At 35.3% G+C, this 22,511-nt stretch overlaps 1 protein-coding gene across 1 annotated transcript in view; it reads right to left on the bottom strand.

Annotated features, from left to right (window-relative positions):
- The window catches only part of Stk31 (serine/threonine kinase 31), a 79,049-nt gene that overhangs the window by 25,961 nt on the left and 30,577 nt on the right, over positions 1-22,511 (bottom strand). The window contains exons 10-21 of the mRNA XM_057780210.1: positions 20,634-20,793; positions 19,415-19,537; positions 14,919-15,098; positions 14,366-14,482; positions 12,807-12,926; positions 11,712-11,843; positions 9,845-9,946; positions 8,690-8,770; positions 4,114-4,239; positions 3,237-3,362; positions 2,981-3,067; positions 1,177-1,326 (exon numbers count right to left, since the gene is read on the bottom strand). Of these exons, the coding sequence (XP_057636193.1) occupies positions 1,177-1,326; positions 2,981-3,067; positions 3,237-3,362; positions 4,114-4,239; positions 8,690-8,770; positions 9,845-9,946; positions 11,712-11,843; positions 12,807-12,926; positions 14,366-14,482; positions 14,919-15,098; positions 19,415-19,537; positions 20,634-20,793 (1,504 nt within the window). The remainder of the gene's footprint in view (positions 1-1,176; positions 1,327-2,980; positions 3,068-3,236; positions 3,363-4,113; positions 4,240-8,689; positions 8,771-9,844; positions 9,947-11,711; positions 11,844-12,806; positions 12,927-14,365; positions 14,483-14,918; positions 15,099-19,414; positions 19,538-20,633; positions 20,794-22,511) is intronic.

Genomic DNA, 22,511 nt, shown 5'->3' with positions numbered 1-22,511 from the left:
TATAGACTTGTAATCTCAGCTGAGGCAGGAAGAGCACTATGAGTTCAAGACCTGTGCTACAAAGATGGTTCAAAGCCAACAGTTACTACCCAGTAAGACGCTGTCTTAAGTAAACCAAAAGAAGTATAAATCCAAATATCTATCCACTAATGAAAACAAACACCAAAGTATTGCATATGCATAAATTAAATACATTTGGTCATAAAAAGAATTATATCCTTAAACATGCAACAACATACATTAACTCTGAAAGTTACACTAAGTAACAAAAGTGATTCACAAAAGGTCAAGTGCTGCATAATTTTACTTTTATAAAATTACAGAATAAGTGAATCCAGAAACACAAAGTTTATTACTGGCTTCCAAGGCCTGAATAAAAGCAGAAATGAAAATTAACTGCTAATCACTTCTTTGGGGAGTGATAAAAATGATCTGGAATTAGACAGTGGCAATCAATACACTACTTTATGAAACTAGTACTGAATTCTACATTTTCTACTGTGTTAACTCTACCTCAATAAAGTTGTTGTATTTTAAATGGGAATTGATTTAACCATTCATATTATACACATATTTCAAAACAACAGGCTATATATATAATAAACATATACATCTTTGTCAACTAAAAATAAAAAAAGGAAATTTCTCCCTTGTGATTATCTATATTTCTAGACTTCGTATTCCACATATACAAATAAAAGTATCACATTCTCTTAATTGTCTGGACTTTGTTATCTCTACAAACTGCCTATTGGGAGATAATATGGCACCAAATTAAGCTATGTAGCTGAACCTAGACGTAAACAAAAACACCCATGGTTCTCAGTCTTCTTATGTACTGTAATAATAATAGAGAAGTATGTATATCTGAATTTAATCTGTGAAAGAAAGGCGCACAAACAGAAGGAGGTTCTTATGTGTTTTCTAGCAAGTGTTTTCTGATAAGAAAAATAATGATCAATGTTGTCAATGCCATTGAGTAGGTCGGACTGTTTCTGTATTTATAGCAGAAACACATAATGCTCATCACAATCTAGATGGTTGTTACAGATACTATTTGTACAACATGGCACACCTTAACTGAAAGTGCAGATCTTACAATACATTACCACTTTGTGTGGAAGTGTTGAACCATTTATTAAAAGGTTTCTGTCCAGTACAGCTATGGTATTTTACCTCAGATTTGGTGAAGTCAAAATCTCCAACAATTCCTTGTTCACGATTTAAGGCAAATACATTGTTTTGATGAAGTGATCCATGAATTATGTTAGCATTGTGCAATGTATGCAGGCCTCGGGCAACACCTTTCATGACTTTTAAAGCTTCCTACAAATAAATATATATGAAAGAGATGGAGTTTAGAAAATTGACAACTCATTTTCATGTATAAATTTTGTCTCTGTTAAGACTGTCCCAGAAATAAAGTAAAGCTTCCTTCAAATTAAGGATATATCACAGACAAAGAATTAAAGGCTAGATAAAGCTTAACTATGTATGGTTGTTTAAATAATAATGGCCTCAAGTTTCAAAAGCCCATGTCAAGCCCAGCATATCTCTCTCTCTCTCTCTCTCTCTCTCTCTCTCTCTCTCTCTCTCTCTCTCTCTCTCTCTCTCCTCTACCCCCTTCTCTCCCTCTCCCTCCCTCCCTTCACCCCCCACCCCAACCTGTGGATGTATGTAGCGCTCATACATGTGTTCCAGTCACATGCATACCACCATGCTTTCCCTACGATGATAATGGAATAACCTTCTGAAAATGTAAGCAAGTAAGCCTTTGATTAAATGCTTTCTTTTACAAGAAAAAGAATGACCTCAATAGGCTAATGTTGGTTTGAACACTCAGTCCCTAGTTGGTAGACCTATTTGGGAAGGACTAGAAAAAATGACCTTATTGAAGGAAGTACATCACTCAGGGCAGACTAGAGATTTCAAAAAACTAGAGTCATTCCCCCGTGTGCTCTCTGCCTCCTGCCTTTCCTTCAAGACAGGAGCTCACACCTTTCCCACCACCATGTACTCTCTGGAATTTTAAGTCCAATTAAATGCTTCTTTTATATAAGTTGCCTTCCTTATGGTATTCTACCACAGCAATAGAAAAGTTAAGTAATACTCTATGTAACTGGCAACGTCATAAGTGGTCTTTGCACACATGCAGGCACATGAAATGCATATGTACATACACACACACACACACACAACCTAAGGCAACTTAAATTATAAATAACCACCTCATAAAGTATCTAGAAGAGAATAAAATAATTTTACTAAATAGGAAGAATCAGAACCTCCTCTAAATTTATAATAAAATCTAAAGCTGCCACTTTCAAAGTATCAACTATTGTCATAGGCAGTTACACATAGCACAGCTTAATGGTTGTTAAGTCTGGGCTCTGGAACCAGAACGACCAAACTTTAAGTTTCAGCTCTACTTCTGGATAAAGAGGTTCTATACAAGTCACTTCATCCTTGTACAGAGCTGATAAAACAATGAAATAGAATAATGCAGGCCAAAAATTTGTGCAAGACAGCATGTAGTATTGGATGTTGCTGGGGGAGAATGCTCTTGTACACTGTAAGATCTGTCACTCGTATTGGTTTAATAAAATGCTGGTTGGCCAGTAGCAAGGCAGAAAGTACAGGTGGGGCAACCAGACCAGGAGAATTCTAGGAAGAGGAAAGGCAGAGATGCAGTTACTAGCTGGATGCAGAGGAATCAAAATGAGAATGCCTTACTGAGAAAAGATACCAAGCCATGTAGCTAAATATAGATAAGTATTATGAGTTAATTCAAGTTGTAAGAGCTAGTTAGTAATAAGCCTGAGCAGTATGCCAAACAGTTTAAAATTAATATAAGCCTCTGTGTTTCTTTGGGACAGAATGGCTATGGGACTAGGTAGGACAGAAACTTCTATCTACAGGGTGTTACATATTAGATGTTAGTTTCTCATTTAATGCATCCCTGAAAATGATTTTTACTTACTTCTGAAGTTAAGGGCATACCAGCTTGAACTGCACTCAGGTTTGCCTTAGGATAATATGGAACCATCAGGTAGGCAACAGGATCAGACTAAGAAGCAAAATAGAAAATGTAACTCAAAGTGAACAATTAACCAATATATTTGCATTATACAGTGATTCTATTAACTTTTGTTTTATATCAAGAAGAAAAAAATCACCACTTTAAAACTTACTTTAAATAAAATCATTTCTTCAATGAATTAACTTAAGAAGTTTACCTTACACAGAAAAAGGAATATCAATGGCAGTAACCCAGACTCTTCCTTAGAATCTCCACAAGCTCTATGATAGGAGGCTGCTCTTTGAATCACCCTGGCTTCTGTGTCAACATCCACAGAATAGCCCTGAACAACAAAAAAGACATTGGCAATTTCAACATTAAAATCCCATTCTAATTTATTATTCCAACTTAAATATGATAGGTTATTGCATGCAAGGTAAAGTGTATCTATTTTTCTATTTTAAGTACCTTCTCTATGTGCATTGAATACTATAATATGGGAAGAAAAAGAGTAATTCTACCTGTAGCCTACTCTACATCCCCATATATGTAGCAACTAAGGCCAACTTAAAGACCCTCTGAAATTCATGCACAGTCTCAGCTCACAAGAAGAAATTAAGGGGCTGAAGAGATGATTAGTTGTTAAGAGCACTTGGTGTCCTTGTGAAAGAGGAGAGTTTGGATCCCAGCACCCAAGTGGAGTCTCACACTGTATGAACAAGTACCAGACATACATACAGAACAAAGATATACAAGTAGTCAAAACACTATACACATAAATATATAAAATGAATGAAAAAATTGAAAATAAAAATTTCAAAGAAATTAAGCAACCCAAGATTGTGTTGGCGACATAGCTAAGCTTTCAAGAAACATCTAGGAAAAAACAAAAATTTTTAAAGGCTATTGAACAAAATGCAGTAAGTTTACCCAAAAAAGAAAATCAAGTACTCTTAGGGAAATGAGAGGAAGGTCAAAGTAGCTCAAGCACAATCATCATGCAAGTCAACTTACATACTTTAGAAATAGTGGGTTTGTTTTCTTCTTGAACATCACTACTTCTGAAGTGTCCATAAATCAGAACTTAAAATTACCTTTAAGAGAACTGGCTGCCCATTAACGTCAGAACACACCAGAGGACGTTTGCTGCTAAGTTCCTTCATGGGCTCAGTGTCAAGAAGGTCTCGCTCTAAGCTCATAGTAAGAAGACCACCAGAATTCTAGGCACAAATTTTTATTACATTTAGACAATCAAAAAATTCCTTAAGGCTTTCAAATTACCAATATAATCAGGGGCATATTATTAAATGCTATGAAAATCATCAATCTAACTGAAAAATAAAAATGTTTAAAGTTTGGATTCTTTTTTGTTTTTTGGGTTTTGTTTTTTTGAGACAAGGTTTCTCTGTAGCTTTGGTGCCTGTCCTGGAACTAGCTCTAGTAGACCAGGCTGGCCTCGAACTCAGAGAGATCCACCTGCCTCTGCCTCCCAAGTGCTGAGATTAAGGGCATGTGCCACCACCGCCTGGCTAAAGTTTGGATTCTTTTTAATACCTGGCTCTTGGACTTCTGCCTACTGTGTAATTACCAGCCACTGTTGTAAATGTAGAACAGACTGAAAAACTGACTAAGGTTATGCTATGAGCCACAGAATCATTCAGTAATTAATTAGCCTCATTTCACAAGGTCAACCCATCAGAGTCAGGGACTCTGTATTGGAAGACTGAGTTGGAATTATTGCCTTGTGAATAAAGTGGCTGTTTTTGCTGTAGATTTCTCACCATAGCTTATCCCCATCTGTGACAAGTTTGGGATTTATCTCCCACAGTTTAGCACTATCTGATCACTTACTGGGCAAAATTTCCCCTATGTATTTGGGGTTTACTGATTATATCCCCTAGCTATGTGTGAAGAGAATCACACAGTCAAGAAACCTGAATCCCACTACCAGGACTTTGTTCCTTTATTCAATGAAAACATAGAGATCTGCCTTCCTGCAATTATCTTTATTAGCAAGCATTTGGCCAGTGTTTGGGATCCAGGAAAAAGCATTCCATTTAAGACATTCCCAGATATCCAAGTACACAGAATTACTACACGGCCAAAGCTGTTGATTCATAGCTGCTCAGATAGATAGAAAAAAAATAGGCATGCCCTGGTTTATAGATAAGAAAAGTGATGACCTAAACCTAACCTTGCATTAAAAGATTCCTAACTCCTCACACTCACCTTCACTTCAGTTTACTGATGATTTTAGTTCAGGAGATTTGCTGCTTGTGTCTTACTCTCAAGAAAAATAATTAACCATCTACCCACATCCCAAGGGAAGACAAACCTCCACTGGTGCCTCTGATAGGTATCAAGATTCAGACCTGATAATTTAAAGGCTTGGGCCTCCTCTTTGTTTCAACTGCTTAGAGTAAATGGTGTAAACTTCAGATCTAAAAGGCCCTTAGAGCTTGCCAATGGACCAAGGGCCATAAACTTCCCTTGTCTGCGTAACTGGGTTGCCTGGTTACTCTCTATGTCTGCAAGATTTTGTGGGTCTTTATAGCTAGGTAAGAACAGATTTAACAGAAGCTGGGACAGAATCTGGAGCAGAAGTTGGAGCAGATGCATCCCAGAAATTAGCAGAAATAGGAAAATGAAGAAGATGAAGAAGAATGCAGGAGAAAATTGGAATTAGAATTGAGACAAAAATTAGAGCTAAGTAATTATAGACAGGACAGAAGAATTAGAATAGAGAACAAGGAAGAGAGAACAATAAAGAAACATGTTGAGGAGAAATTGCATGTGAATTGACCTGTTTTCCCCTCAGATCCCCTTAGTTATTTTTCTTTCACCAGCTTGGACATTGAAGGGGTCTGAGGGGCTGGTACCCCAAATGGCTAGTACCCATTTAGGTTAATAAGACATGCTTGTAGGAAACTCCAATACTTACTTGAAAAACCTCATATATATCCTAAAACTTAAAATGAAGACAACTGAAGGTAGTTATAAAATAATAACGAGAAATCTAAATATTATGACTGTTATAAAGTAATCCTGACACCTCTACTCCTGCTTAGCATCCTTAAATGTGAAAATGATTTTAAAATTATTTAATTGTAACATTTTTTACATTTTTACATTAATACTAATTTTTTTCTTTAGTGGTATATTTGATTGTTTATTCCTTCTTTGCTTTTTGAGGCAGGATTTCTTTGTTTAGCTTTGGCCATCCTGGAACATCATGATGAAACTACTACTGCCACTTTCCAATTCATTACCATTTCTAGCTGTATTCTTAATGCTTACCCTTATACTCACAGATAAGTACAGCCCTCAGCCCACATCAAAGGATCTTATTCTGCAGCAAAGATTATTACTGAGACCACGACTGGTCAAAATGAAAAGAAACACTGACCATGGGGTGCCCAGCTCGAGTAGCTACATCTACAACACAATTCATACACCTAAGGCTCAGGGAACATCACAGAAAGGGGGACAAAAATTTTATAAGAGTCCAGAGGACCAGGAAGTCTGATGCAATATTGGTTAGTCTATAAAAGACAGAGAATCTAAACCCATGAACTCTCAAAACACAGATGTCTAAACAAGACCCAAGCAATGACAAAGTTTTACTGCAGTGTAGTTTTATAGTAGGCAAGGCTATAGGATTGCTTTCTAGTTCTTGTTTGTTGTTATTAAATTTCAATAATATATAATTAGTACAAAGGATTTCTAGGAATATACATCAAAATTCATCTTGAACATATTAAAGTCATTGGGAGCATCCATAAATCATGATTTGCACCTCTCATAATCTTCTACAATAAAATTAGTAACTTAATTTCAGCTTCCATGTAGCTATACACACTATCAGTCACCAGACACAAGAAAGTCTCTACAGCTAGAGTTACTTACATCAAGGAGAAATACACATTTTTTTATTGTTTTGGTTTTGTATTGTTTGTCTTGGTGTTTGGGGATTTTTAAGTTTGTTTGTCTGAGGTTTTTTTCTTGGGTTTGGTTTTTGGTTTTTAAGTTTGGCTTGGTTTTTTATTCTGGAAGTAGTTAAGTAAAATAGGCTGACCCAAAACACACAAAGATCCCTTGCCTCTGACTCTCAAGTGCTGAAATTAAAGGTATGTACCATCACCACTACCACCACCACCCAACTAGTGTTTGGGCTTTTAAGACAACTCTCACTTAGTATCCCAGGCGATCCTAGGACTCAGTACACAAGTCAGGCTGGCATCAAACTAAGGGCAATTCTTGTGCCTCAGTTTCACAAATTTGGAAACTCTTAATAGTAAGTTGTGATACCCAGCTTACATAACATTTTTAAATATATTATGGGAAGACATTATAACAACTGTTCAAAGAACGTTCTTTATTTTTATGGCTCTGGGGATGAAATCTTGGATCACATACTGTGATGCAAAAAACTTTACATATTTATGAAAATAAACTCACACATTTATTTTATAGATTATGCTTTAGCTATTATCATAACTTAATAACACTTTTTTGCAACAGAGTCTCATGTAGCCCAGACTGGCCTTCAACTCTGATCCTCCTGCCTCTACCTCCAAAGTACTGACATTGCAGATGAGTGTCACTATACATATTTTATTTAATATCTGTATTTAAATACAGAATGCTGGAAAACTGAATGAAAGGTTTTATGCATGCCAAGCATGTACTCTGCCTAAATTAAATCCCTGGCCATGCATTAATGACAATCTCAATAAACAAACATGATTAGCATCTGTATCTGTGGATTCTGCTTCCTTGTATCCAATCAATTGTGAAATGGAAATATTCAAAATAAAATTTTATCTGCAACAAAACTGCAGATTTTTGTTATGCATTCACTAAACATTGTCTACTAATTAATTATGCAACATATCTACATATGTTTTAAAAATATAGTGGAAAAGCGGGCATATGGTCACTCAAGCCTGTAATGCTAGACCTTACAGCAGGGTCAGAAGGAGAATGGAAGTTCAAGGTTAGCTCATATTGTGTCAGACCCTGTCTCAAGGTCGGGCGGTGGTGGCACAGGCCTTTAATCCCAGCACTCGGAAGGCAGAGGCAGGCGGATCTCTGTGAGTTCGAGACCAGCCTGGTCTACAAGAGCTAGTTCCAGGACAGGCTCCAAAGCTACAGAGAAACCAAGAAAAAAAAAGAAAAAGAAAAAGACCCTGTCTCAAAAGTCAAAAACAAAAAATACATATACAACACATATACAAATATTATGCCACTTTATGTCAGGAACTTGTACATGTTGGATTCTGGAACCCAACTGGGAAGCAATTCTAAAAAGCAGAGAACAATGGTGTTTCATCTAAGTTCTCTTTTGCCACCAGACAATCTAAAACACTAGGGTATATATAGAGTCTCCTCAGAGAGTTAGTTTCCCAATTCTTCAAGTTATTTAATATGCTAATCTCCTGGCTTTCGAGTCCTGCTTGCCAAGAAAACCAAACTTCACATCAACCTCTCTACTTTAAACTACCTGGTTTAAGACAGCCTCAAGAAAAAGGTTCTAATAATCCTTTAAACTATTTATCAGGAGTATCTTCATAGAAAATATACTATAGATGTGACACTGACATGATCTGAACATCACTAGGCTTTTACATTCTCTGCATGGTGGCAATTCTCAAAGGAAGCAAAGCTTACCATATACTTAAGTAATCCGATTTCAGGGTATAACAGAGGCAGTTCGGGGAACCATTTCTGCGTCAAGGTGTTCAGCTTCTCCTAAAGTTAGAAAGTATTTCTACTGTAGATGAATATGTATTCAATTGTGGTATATTGCTCCTCAGGAAAATATATTACCATATGTCTTCCTACATCTAATAAGATACATAATCCTTAATCTTACTTGTATTTCAAGAACTATCAAGCAAAACATGAGCTAGTTCATATTCAAAGTAAAATAAAAATATTTAATTCTAATAATAAACTTTCATTTCTCAAAAATAAGAACATAGTAACATTTTAAAATAATGATGATTTAACTTAGGAAGAAAATCATAAAAGCCAATCCTAAAAGCCTTGAGATAAAAGTAAGTATGTAAGTCTACATATACTTTGAAGCAAACGAGAAAACAGAGTATTTACAAAGTCATGTATCAGCATATTTACTAAGGAAAACTTCTAAGTATTTACCAGATTTTATTCAAATATTCAAAGGTATGCATAGTTATATGAATTTGGTAAATAAAGCTGGACACTTGTCTATTATTTGCATAATATTTTTACTTTAAACAACAGTCCCTTAACTAACTCTCCCTCATAATATCTCTCAGACATAAAATGAAATATTCTTTCAATTGTGAATAAAAGTGGATTGGCTGATTTTTCTAAGGCCACAAAACTTAAGAGTAGAGTGGAAACGAAGATGAGATTTTCTTTTTTTCTGGTTACAATCCCTCAGGAAGATCAAGCTGCTCCATTCATGATTTTATTGCTTGTTGAGCTAAAAGGTGTTAATGTTAATCTGTGAGACTCTCTATGCTTTAAACAACAAAAAACTATGCAGAAGCTCAATTCCAAAAACAAGCAGAAAAAAACTATAAAGAAGTTCAATTTTTCTTACTACTTTTACCACTGAGAACATTACAAGTGATTTTTTTTCTTCTTTATAATAATCTGAAATTTCCACATTGGTATAACTGTCACAAATTTTGTCATATTTAATTAATTTGCAAATTCATGTAAACATTACTATGACAATGATGCCTCTAGTACATGATTATATGAAGTCTATGTTTTTAAATTCAAATTCCTGAGTAAAATCTACTTTAAAATTTCAGAGAATCAAGTACTTACATATTCCTCCCTCTCATGATAAATTTCCTGGAAGACACTATTGCGCAACTGAGTTATTTCTTGTTTTATTTTCTCAATTTCAGTTCCATCATGGTCATCAGACTATATCAGAGAGAAAAAGTTGTCAACAGGCTTATTGCACTAGATGAAAAGTAAATCATTCTGTGGGGTTTGTATTCATCCTTCAGTACCTAACATATAGCAGGTCTTCTAACATTAAATAAATCAGTTTATTCTAACACTAACTTTCCCCAAAACTATAAAAAAGTATTATACATAAAAAATTATTGCATATGTTTTAAGTTCCTGTACATTTTCTTGAAGATAAAAACAACTAACTAATGTGAAGATAAAAATTAAGAACAGTAACTGAATTGGATTCTGTGAAATTTTTACTTGAAATCAGGTTTTTAAAAGCATACACAACAAAAAAATGTGAAAATCTAAATTATCTACTATGAGAAAATCTTTGATTCAGAAATACTCCATATGACTTCAATGGAATTTTAGTAAATAAGGTACCTTAAAATGAATGACTGTATTAAAAAGTTAAATTATGTCTACAATGTCTACAGTACTACTACAATGAATGTGCCCAATCTCGTCAGGTATATTTCTCCAAAAGTTGAAAAGACTAGAAAAGACCACCTCCTGCACAGCCTAGACTACAATAAAACTAGAAACCTCTTAAACTGCAATTAGTTATGAAATAGCTCCCATTTTGCTTCCAATTGCATGCTAAGAAGAGGAAAAGATACAATCACATTGTATGAAAACATACTTTAGATCTCTTCTGTACATAAATAAATCCTCAAGAAAGTTCAGAGAATTACTAGTTTATTCATAAAGTTTCAAGCCTAAAAAGGAAGTGTAGTCAAAATTAGAAAATCCTAATCCCTCCAGCTCTATTATTATATGAAACTATTTTTTAAAACTTGCAAGAAATATTATAACCAGTGTTAAATAAGTTTATAAAAGAGAGCATGATCTTTAAAAATACTTTGTCACAAAACTCTACCTTTGGAGATGGGAAGACAGTAAAATACTTGCCTTATAGGTCAAAGACCTAAATTCAATCTCCAGGAAAAAGGCTCACAGCGTGACCCATCAATTCCTGCCCTAGGGAGGCAGAGACAGGGGTTCCTGGAACTCAACCTAACTGCTCCAAGCCAGTAACATACTATCTCCACAAACACAAAAATAAAGGTAGACAGTGCCTGAGAATGACACCCAAGGTTGTCCTCTGACTTTCATGTACACGTGAGCACACATACATATGCACACGCGCGAGCGCACACACACACACACAAAAAGAAACCATGGGAGACTATCCTACTAACCTAAATGTAGTAGGTTTGTATTATAACAGACATTCTAACAGTTCATAGGGGAAAAAAAGAGTTCAAAAATTAATTCTACAATTTTTGTGTTACTAAAAACCATGGTAGCATTGTAAAACATTTAATTTTTTAAATAATTATATGGGACACATGTTTTCAGTATGAATGTCATTTCAAATTTATTTCCATATACAGAGATAAAAAGATAAAGTACTGGGGCCTGTGAGATGGTTCAGTGCCTCTAAATCAAATGACCTGAGTTCAGTTCTCAAGACCCACATAAGACCTGACACTTAAGTTATTCTCTGACATCCACATGTCACAGTGGTATAGACACACTCACATATTCACACATACACACTAAATAATGTAATTAAAATAAGTAAATTTTTAAAAAGATAAACATACATAATAAAATATGAATACACTAGCTCTCTGGTTTTAGAGAGTATTTACACATAGCTTTATGAAACAGTTCAACCAAAATGAAAAACAAACACATTAGCTAGAAGCAATTTTTTTCTTACTTCTTCCAAATTACTCTTCTCAACCAATTTCCATCTCAGTTGAGCTTTTAAGCCTTTCAAAGTCTTCTTAATGGACAACAAGTAATCCACACTGGGGCTCTTATTTAAACAGTCAATGACCTGATTTTTAAACTATATAAGAGAAAGAATTACCTTATTTTCAAACACATGAAACAACAGTCACTAAGCATCATTATTTTGCAAGTACCTGGGTTCAGAGTGAATATTAAGAAAATTCTGTAACTGTCTACAAGGCAATGCAACCAACTGAATTTCCTAATTGACCACATTTCCATGGTTCAGTGCTCAAAGTACCAAAGGAAATACTCTCCAACTGAGGCATGAAATTAGAGACACACTACCAACATTATACAAACTGAAATTTACAGTGAGGATCTAAGTTGAAATGATCCTTCTCAAAAGTAGTTTGACAATATGTATCAAGTTTCAATGATGTTCATTCCGTTTAACTTTAAAATTATAAATTATAGGTATCTGAAAAGTAATGCATAAAGATATGTTAAAAGATTTCTAAAGCATTATTTATGAGAGAAAAGAAATACCTTCAACATCCAACATATGATAAGGTTAAATAACTATATGTTTATGTAAGAATGAAAACATCCAAAAGGACAGTATAGAATTGTTGATCATGGCAAAATGTTCACAATATACTCTAAAATTATGAAAATACCTTCAAAAGTGCTCACAAGACAATGCACTGCAAAGCACATGTGTATATTCATACCTGATAAATGTGCCCATTCACAGAATACTAAAAGTATTAAAAACAGTTTTTTTCTTAACTTTCTATATATAGCAAATTTCCTACAACAAATCTGCTACACAGAAAATGATGACAAAGATATCTTTAAATTTAAACTCAGAAGAAACTCAATTATTCCAAGACTCACTGAAATAAAAATCACCATTCATATTTTATAGTGAAGTCAATTATATACCAAGCAACAATGGCTATACTATTTTTTAGGAGTACTAATTAACACACTGAATATTAAACTACTTGAGAAAAATTCACCAAGTCAGAAAAAAAGTATCAGTTCATAAGACCAATAAGAGAAAGCAAAATCCAACCTCAACACTATCCTTGTACTTGGCTAGCAGGGTGGCAATGAACTTTTCCTCAGAATGGATCTTCTGCAGCACTTGACTGTATGTACTTAAAATAATCTCCTTGTCTACAACACCTTGCTCCTATACAAAAGAATTCGCATGAACAACAAAATGATTAAAACCTTTCATAACAATGAATAAACTTCAAGATGAAAATGTCTTTGAAAACTGCTATATCCAATACAAATTATTTCTCAAATCTTCTTTTTGTAGACAGAATCAAAGATGCACATAGGCAAAATGCTATCCTAAATATACTATAAATTATTTCTGAAGCTGTCCGAAAGGATATCAGGACAATCTATATTCTAAACATAAAAGAACAAACAATATATAAACTTCAACACTTTAAAGTTACTTTTAGAAACTGTCTCTCACCAACAACTTCTAAAATCAAGTCTTATAAAACCAACAAAAACTATTTAATAATAAAGAACTACAGTAAATCCTAATTTATAAATAAAATTTCAAAAAAGAAATAAAATGGAAAACATTACCACTGAGACTTTGGAAAGCAGGTTGAAAAACTGAGTAAGTGTCCCAGGTAAGCAAGGCTTAAAGGTCTAGATTACAAAATACTCTTCAACACCTATACTTATTTTCCACTGACAGAGCAATATAGATTATACACAATAAAGGTGTTCTAATGTGTGTATGTATAAAGTTTGCCCAGATTTTATTTAATTTTCACAAGATTTAATGCGTATATTCTTTTTTTTTTTTTTTTTTTTTTTTTTGGTTTTTTCGAGACAGGGTTTCTCTGTGGTTTTGGAGCCTGTCCTGGAACTAACTCTTGTAGACCAGGCTGGTCTCGAACTCACAGAGATCCGCCTGCCTCTGCCTCCCAAGTGCTGGGATTAAAGGCGTGCGCCACCACCGCCCGGCTTAATGCGTATATTCTTAAATGCATCGGATATATGTAATATTAAGTTGTGAGCGTCACCCCAGCCACTGGCCTGGGACTTGCATTGGACTCCAACTCTCAGCCTGCCAAGTGCTGACCCCTCCCACAGGCTACTCAGGCTCACCCCGAAAAAGGAACATGTGGTTTTGGGTTCTCTCCTCTGTCTTCCCCTCCCCTACTGCCTCCCAGCCACCTGAGAGTAATGCATTTATTAAACAGGGGCATTTGAAATTCAGTTTAACCTGGTTTGACTGGAATTCTTCGTGCCAGCCTGTCTTAAGATTTTTCCTAACAATATGTTGTACTCAGAAGTCACATTGTACAGAAAGTCAACCCATGTAGAGTAAGGAGAGGTCTCCTAGAATTAAACATTAGTTTTCCTTAATGTGAAACATCCTATTAAAATGAAAGCATTATTCTGTGAAGAAATAGGACACTAAATTGAATTGGATTGGACCTTGACAGTGAAACTGTTTCAAGCAGGCCTATAAAGAAGAAAGTGAAAGTGAATGTTAGTCTTAATTCTAAGAAGAGAAGTCATATTATTGGTTAACACAATCCAGCTAGCAAATGAAACTTCTGTCTCAAAGAAAACAATAATAACATTGTTACTCACAATGAGAGATATCTCCAGCTCTTTGCACACACATGACTCTGTCTTCTCTAGAATTTCATCAATATTACCAATCATGTCTTCTGAAGTCAGTGACTCACCCAAAGATAGATCAAAAACCTTATTTGCAAAAATAAAAGCATGGTACATATCAATTAATTCACTTAACATTCGTTGTGCCTATATACCTGGAGTATGAGGCTATACCATGGACAAAATAGGAAAAGTAAAATTCCAGGAAAAGAACAAAGGATACACCCTTGTAAAACTATACATGAAAAGAAAAAACATATGTAAGCATAGTATGCTGAAAGAAAACTAGTGGTTAAGACAAGTGGTCAATTCAAATGAAATGAGAAAAACAAAATCAACATGATTTTTAATATAATAAAACAAACAGCCTAAGTCAAAAGTGATGAAAAATCTTGACCGCCAAGTCTTAACTCTGATAGGTACAAGTAGATGATGTCAGATATTGAACAACAGAAGAGACAGAATTGGAACAAACATACAATCCCCACTTCCACAAACTTTGCTATTTGGGAGCTCTGCTCACCTTCTGACTGCTCTGGAACCATGCCACAAGATGCTGCAGAGAAGCCTCTGTCTCACTCCTAATACTAGCAAACTCTTCTCTTTTGTTACACTGCCAGTCAGAAAATTTTCTAAGTATTTCTTCAGAGTTAGTTTCCTCTTTGGCCTTTCCATACACTGCTTCTAAAGAAGTTGATAAGTCCTAAAGACAGAAATATTCATTTGTTAAAGTAATTAACTGAATGTTAGTATTTAAACACTGTGTTAGGATTCAAGAAACAGAATATCATAATGTTGAACACCTACTCTTAAAAATGGTATAAATATAACTAAAAAGAAGAGAAAACATATTCAAATTAACAAACTTAGAAACAAAAGGGGGACATAACAACAGACACCAAGAAAAAAACCAGAAGAGTATAAACCTATACTCTATCAAACTGAAAAAAACAAGAAGAAATTTTATCAATATATACCACCTACCAAAGTTAAAATCAAGATCAGATAAGCAAATAAAACAGACCCATATCTGTAAGGAAATGGAAGCAGTCATTAAAAGTCTCTCAAACTAAAAATTCCCAGGGTCAGATAATTTTAGCACAGAAATCTACCAGACACATTCAAAGAGTTAATGCCAACACTCCTAAATTACAATATAAAATAGAAACAGAAGAAACATTTCCCTATCCATTTTCACAAGGCCACAGTTACCCTTATACCTAAACCACATAAAGACACAAGAAAGAAAGATACAAAAATACTCAACAAAACCTTGCAAAGTGAATCAAAGAACACATAAAAAAGGTAATTCACCATGATCAAATAGGCTTCATCCCACAGATACAGGAATAGTTCAACATATGTAAATCAACAAAAGTACCACTATATAAACAAAATAGAAAGAAGAAACACATGATCATTTTATCAGATGCAAAAAAAGGCTTTTGACAAAATCAAATAGCTCTTCATTATAAACGTCCTAGAGAAATCAGGGATACAAGAGATACACCATAACGTAATAAAGGCAGTTTGCAGCAAGTCCATGGCCAACATCAACTTAAATGGAGAGAAACTCAAAGAAATTCCAAAAAATTAGGAACAAGTCAAGGGTGACCAGTTTCTACAAACCTATTCAAGATAGTACTCAGAGTCTTAGCTAGAGCAATAAGAAAATTGAAGGAGATCAAGAGGATATAAAATGGAAATAAAGAATTCAAAGTACCTTTCTTTACAAATAATATGATAGTACTGATAATATGATACAAGTCACCCTAATAATTCCACCAGGAAACTCTTACAACTGATATAAAAAGAAAAAAAACTTTCAGCAAAGTAGCTGGATACAAAATCAACTCACAAAAATCAGTAGCCTTCCTATGTGCAAACGACAAACAAACTGAAAAAGATATCAGGTAACAACACCTTTCACAAAAATCTCAAATAATCAAAGATATCTTGGGCTAACTCTAACCAAACAGATGGAACGCTTTTATGATAAAAACTTTAAGACACTGGAGAAAAGAAACTGATGAAAATATTAGAAGATGGAAAGATCTCCCATGCTCATTGATCAGTAGGATTAGTATAGTAAAAATGGTCATCCTACCAAAAGCTATCTACAGATTCAATGCAATCCCCATCAAAATTCAAGACAATTCTTCATAGATCCACCACCTGGCTTCAGTTCTATTTTACTGATCAGTGTGTCTGTTTTTGTGCCATTATCATGTGGTGTTTATTACTATAAAGAGAGAGTTTTTATACAATTTGAGATCAGGGATAATGCTACCTACTGTAGTTCTTTACTTACTCAGGATTATTTTAGTTTGTGTGTTTGTGTGTGTGTTTTCTCATATGAATCTGAAAATGAAATGACTGAGAAACGCTTAAACAAAAATGTTCACTGTCCCTAGACACAAGAGGAATGCAAATTAAAGCAACTATGAAATTCCATCTTACCACAGTCAGAATGACTTAAATTAATGACAGCAAATGCTGGTGAGGATGTGGGGGAAGAGAAAAACTTCTGCACTGCTGATGGAAGTACAAACTAGTATAAGCCACTATTGAAATAAGTGTGGAAGTTCCTCAAAATGGTGAAATACAGATCTACTGTAAGATCCAACTATACCACTCTTGGGCATATACTCAAAAAACACTGCATCTTATTACAGAGATATTTGATCAGCCATATTCTATTCATAATAGCCAGAAATTGGTAACAGCTTCGATGTCCATCAACTGATGAATGGATGAGACTAGTTCATTTACACAATGGAATATTATTCAACTGCTAAAAAAAATGAAATTAGAGAAAAGAAGGGAATCTGTGACCAGGATGTAAAAATAAAAAACAGGGGCTGAAGAGATGGCTCAGAGATTAAGAGCACTGGCTGCTCTTCCAGAGGTCCTGGGTTCAATTCCCAGCAACCACATGGTAGCTCATAACCATCTATAATGAGATCTGGTGCCCTCTTCTGGTGTGTGTACAGGCATGCAGGCTAAATATATAGAGAGAAAGAAAAATAAAATTATTAAATTAGCAGGTAATCGGACGAAGCTAGAAAGAGTCATCTTGAGTGTGATAACCCAGACACAGAGGGACAAATATTGCATGTTTTCTCTTATATTTAGAAGTTAGCGTTTAAGGTTTAGATATTCCATTTAGAATATCCAGAGGTTAGATAGATCATTAATGACAAGAAGGGAGAAGGGGATCTCCCAAGGAAGGAAATTTAGAAAACAGTGTTATAAAGGTATAAAGAGGAAACTAAAATGGGAGGATTAAATGAGGAGAGAAAAGGAGGGCAAGAATAAAAGAGAGAATATGGAGAGGGAGAGAGGCCTTTTGAAAATCCATGTAAGTACATTCTAGACGTGTCCTAAAATATACAAAAAGAAATTTAATGGTGTTACCATGTAATGGGAAAGGCAATGCCCCAAACTGATGTCATTATACCAAGTTAAACCCAGAATGGGTTACATCTTGCAGTCATTGTCAAAAGGGATCTCGCAGACCCCACAAACATTGGAGGCTATTGCCAATGTTATTGGTTGTCCTCCACAACATGATGTTAAGGCCCTATTGCTGAAGATACCACTTACTTATGCCAGCAAACATGGAGAAATAAAGATAGTGCCCAACTAGAAGCTTCACCTCTACGAACTAGCATTCATGATACTGGAAGGTGTTACACATGCTACCATGCTATACATGCTACCAGAGAATAAAGGTAATCATTAATCTCATCCAGCAATGAACCTTACAAGGTATAACAACAACCTGCCTGCAAGATATACTGAAGCAACAATGGCACAAATATTATGGGAGTAATCAACCACTTTTTAGTTGGATTTAAGGCCTCGCATAAGTGGAACCCACAGCTAACACTGTTAATTAATGAAGCCAAGAACCAGAAACCAAAAGCCAGAAAGAGCATACATCCTAGGGGAAAACCCACTGGCAATTTGCTAAATGAGCATAGCCATAAATCAATGCCTAATGACATAGGTCATTGAACTGCTCAACCCTCATCAGAGAAGCTTCTTCTTCATCACCAGAAAAGCATCTTCTTGCAGTAGATAATTAACACAGAGGCCCACAACTGGACAGTGTACAAGAGTGAGACACCTTGGGCACTCAGCCCTAAATGGGATATCTTTATCAAACCCTAAGGCTTACCTCAAGGCTCAGTGATCTACTGAGAAGAAGCAGAAAGATTGTTAAGAGCCAGAGGTGGTAGGTTACTCCGAGAAAACAGCATTTTTGGACACAACAGGACTGGTATACATAAGAAGTCAAAGAGACTATGGCAGCATGCACAAGACCTGCATAAATTCAAGTCGAACAAAGCCCCAGCAAACTGGTCACAAAATCTCACCTCTAACAAATAAGTTACTTGCAACTGATACCTGCTAAGAGATAGAAAATCAGTTTTCTCCAAAGAAGTAACACTGGATTTATCAACCACACTCCAGAGCAGGCCTCATGCTCAGGGGTAGGTGACCAACACAAAACAGTCTCCATAGATTTGTGTGTGCTTTTTTTTTTTTTTTTTTTTTTGGTTTTTCGAGACAGGGTTTCTCTGTAGCTTTGGTGCCTCTCCCGGAACTAGCTCTTGTAGACCAGGCTGGCCTCAAACTCACAGAGATCCGCCTGCCTCTGCCTCCCAAGTGCTGGAATTAAAGGCGTGCGCCACCACCGCCCGGCTTTGTGTGTGCCTTTTTGTTATGGTTTGTAGAGTTCTATCTTTTTTAGGAGAGAAAAAAACATTGAATTGGATAGTGAGGGATCTAGGAAAACAGAGTAGAGGAGAATATGGATCAAAATGTATTGTGCGAAAAAAAATAATAAAACAAGTTAATATAAATTTTAATGCCATTAAAAACTAGAAATCAGCAAAGAAGAAAAAATGATACAATTATCAGTACTATCTAAAATATCAAGGATAGTACTGATTTAATCTCTTAAAGAATAAGCTTAATTTTAATGTATATTGAATATATTTTAAATCAAACCTGCAACGTTTTTAAGCGTTTATCAAGTGGTAACTCATCTACTTCCAGAATAAAAACATCTACAGCCATGAACAGGTTTTGTTGCACTTCATTTCTTCTAGCGATCAAAATACTACCTTCATTCTGAAGGAAGGAAAAGAGAGCAGCCACTATTAGACATAAGGTATTTTCACACATTACCTATATGGACAATAGTGATTTCTAAAGCTTAATACCACACTTAAAACATAACATTTAAGCTCAACAATTCTGTTAATTTCAGTTTTCCCTCTTTTTTTTGTTTTCTTTTTTTTTTTTTTTTTTTTTTGGTTTTTCGAGACAGGGTTTCTCTGTAGCTTTGATGCCTGTCCTGGAACTCCCTTTGTAGACCAGGCTGGCCTCGAACTCCCAGAGATCCGCCTGCCTCTGCCTCCCGAGTGCTAGGATTAAAGGCGTGCGCCACTACCGCCTGGCTCAGTTTTCCCTCTTATTTTTGCCATAATGAACTTGTTCCTTTGGGATAAAAAGTATAAAATTTCCTAGGAAGATTTCAGTCTCCATGCTCCTCCTTCCTTCATACAAACTACCTCTCAACACTGAGTGACTTAGTCAGTGCATAATAATGTGTCAGAGTCCAACTGTAGTGACATAAAACATACTACTCAGACCAAAACTCAAGGTCCATGTTGTAGTGTAATTACATAATAGAGGAAAACAGCAGCTTTCTTATTGTGTTTCCCAATAAACATTTGTTATCCTTACGGGCTCTCATGGACCTCCTTAATTACGTTAAATGTTAGCAGGTTTAGAAGTTGCCCTAGTTAAAACCCCATATGAGACCCTCAAAGTCAGTATTTCTGTTAACTCTTCCACAGGTTTAGCTTCTAGTAGCTGTGAAGGACATACCCAGCTGTAAGAACACTCATTGGGTGTTTATGGTTCTTCCTAATGCAGATACAATTTATCATTCAGGAATATTTACCATAAACAATCTTGACTATTAACATGGTTGAAACATTTTATCAGATTTCCAGGGGAATATAAAGTTAGCTGAATATTAAATATGAACACAGAAAAGGAAAAAAATTTGTTAACCATGTATATAGTTGCCAATTACCTACCCTAACTTCCTCTACAACAAAGTATCACTACAGTGTCAGACCCTCTGCTTTCTTAAAAATTTCAACAGATTTTTTAAAAAATAAATAAATAAACACAGGAGACAAAATTCTTAACCCACCTCATCATGACAAGTTTTGATCTTCTCCTGAGCCACATTATATTCGGCCCAAATTTTTTCTAACTCATTCAAAGATTCTAGAGTAGTAAAGGAGCCTTCATTCAACACTTGCATAGCATCCGAAAGATCATTACCAAAACGAATACTAATGTTAATGTGCCTAGTAAAAAACAAACAGAAAAAGGGGAAACAACAAGAAATTGTAAAGTTCATATGAAAAAATTCATCTAAAACATCCTTTGAAAGTTACTATTTATAACACTGGTCTATGACTACAAGCTTTTGAAAACTTTACATCACATGCAACTACAATACAAAGTTCTAATTAAAAACTGAGTAGAACTAGAGGGATGGGCCAATCAATGGTTAAGAGGCTTACTCTTGCAAAGGACAAAGGTTCAGTTCCTAGCACCCATATGGCAGCTCATAACTATTTGTAATGCCAGTTCTAGAGGAGTAGATGCCTTCTGGCCTCCACAGGCATCAGACTTGAATGTAGTACACATACACACATGTAAGCAAAACATTCATGCACATAATAAGTAAACCTTTTAAAATGTGTGCAACAAATAATTTCATACATATTTTGAGATAAAATATTGCTGTCAACCAGGTGTGGTGGTACACATCTTTAATCCTAGCACTCAGAATGCAAAGGTTGGCAGATCTCTGGAATCTTGAGCCTCTTCTATCTACACAGCAAGTTCCAGGCCACCAGGACTACATAGTGAGACTGTGTTTCAAAACAAAAACAGCAAAAGATATTGCTATATTACTCAGCTTGGCCTCAGAACTTTTGAGTTTTTTTTCCTGCCTCAGCCTCCAATAGAACTATAACTATTGACACATGATACCATATATAACAGAAATAAATTTAAAAAAAAAAACTTTGTATAGAAAGATGACTTCCACCAGGCAGTGGTGATGCATGCCTTTAATCCCAGCACTCGGGAGGCAGAGGCCAGCAGATCTCTGTGAGTTCGAGGCCAACCTGGTCTACAAGAGCTAGTTCCAGGATAGGCTCCAAAAGCTACAGAGAAACCTTGTCTCAAAAAAAAAAACAAAAAAATCCAAAATCTACAGATTTTAAAATGTCAAAAGGACCTTTAACTTCTGTTCTATAATGAGATTTATAAATTTATAAAAATTTTAGACATCGCCTGTCTTGTTAACCAGGGCCATAGGCAAAGTCCTTTCTACCCAGTATATGCTGAGTTGCTTGGTTTTTTTTTTTTAAATTGAATTATTTATTTATTTATTTATTTATTTATTATGTATACAATGTTCTGTCTGTGTGTATCCCTGCAGGCCAGAAGAGGGCACCGAATCTCATTACAGATGGTTGTGAGCACATGTGGTTGCTGGGAATTGAACTCATGACCTTTGGAAGAGCAGGCAAAGCTCTTAACCACTGAGCCATCTCTCCCGTTTTTTGTTTTTTAAATCTATAAATAAAGCAATCAGAGAGGTCAGGTAACAAAACCAACAAGTTTCATCTATATTTTTTTTCTAGCATCCAACTAGATTGCACAGTTTTTCCTCAAGAATGAATTAAAATATGCTGTCGTTTGGCTCAAGTCTGACTCAGAGCAAATACAGACACCTGAATTTTAGTATTGTATCACAAGTTAATTAGACTCTGGGAGTCCAAATTATCCAACAGACAGTATATTATGTGAGGGATTTATACTGGAGCATACAAATTTCCACTGGGGGAAGAAATCATCATGCAATATATGCATTCATGGCAACATCAAAATAAAGGTTGAAAATGAATCATTAGGGGTTTGTGGGGGTTGGGGTTGTTGTTGTTGTTGTTGCTGTTTCTGGTTTTTCAAGACAGGGTTTCTCTGTGTAACAGCCCTGGCTGTCCTGGAA

This window comes from Chionomys nivalis, chromosome 1 (assembly GCF_950005125.1).
Source record: "Chionomys nivalis chromosome 1, mChiNiv1.1, whole genome shotgun sequence".
Lineage (NCBI taxonomy): Eukaryota > Metazoa > Chordata > Mammalia > Rodentia > Cricetidae > Chionomys > Chionomys nivalis.
The sequence above is the reverse complement of the archived record's forward strand: the minus strand, read 5'-3'. Positions and strand labels throughout refer to the sequence as shown.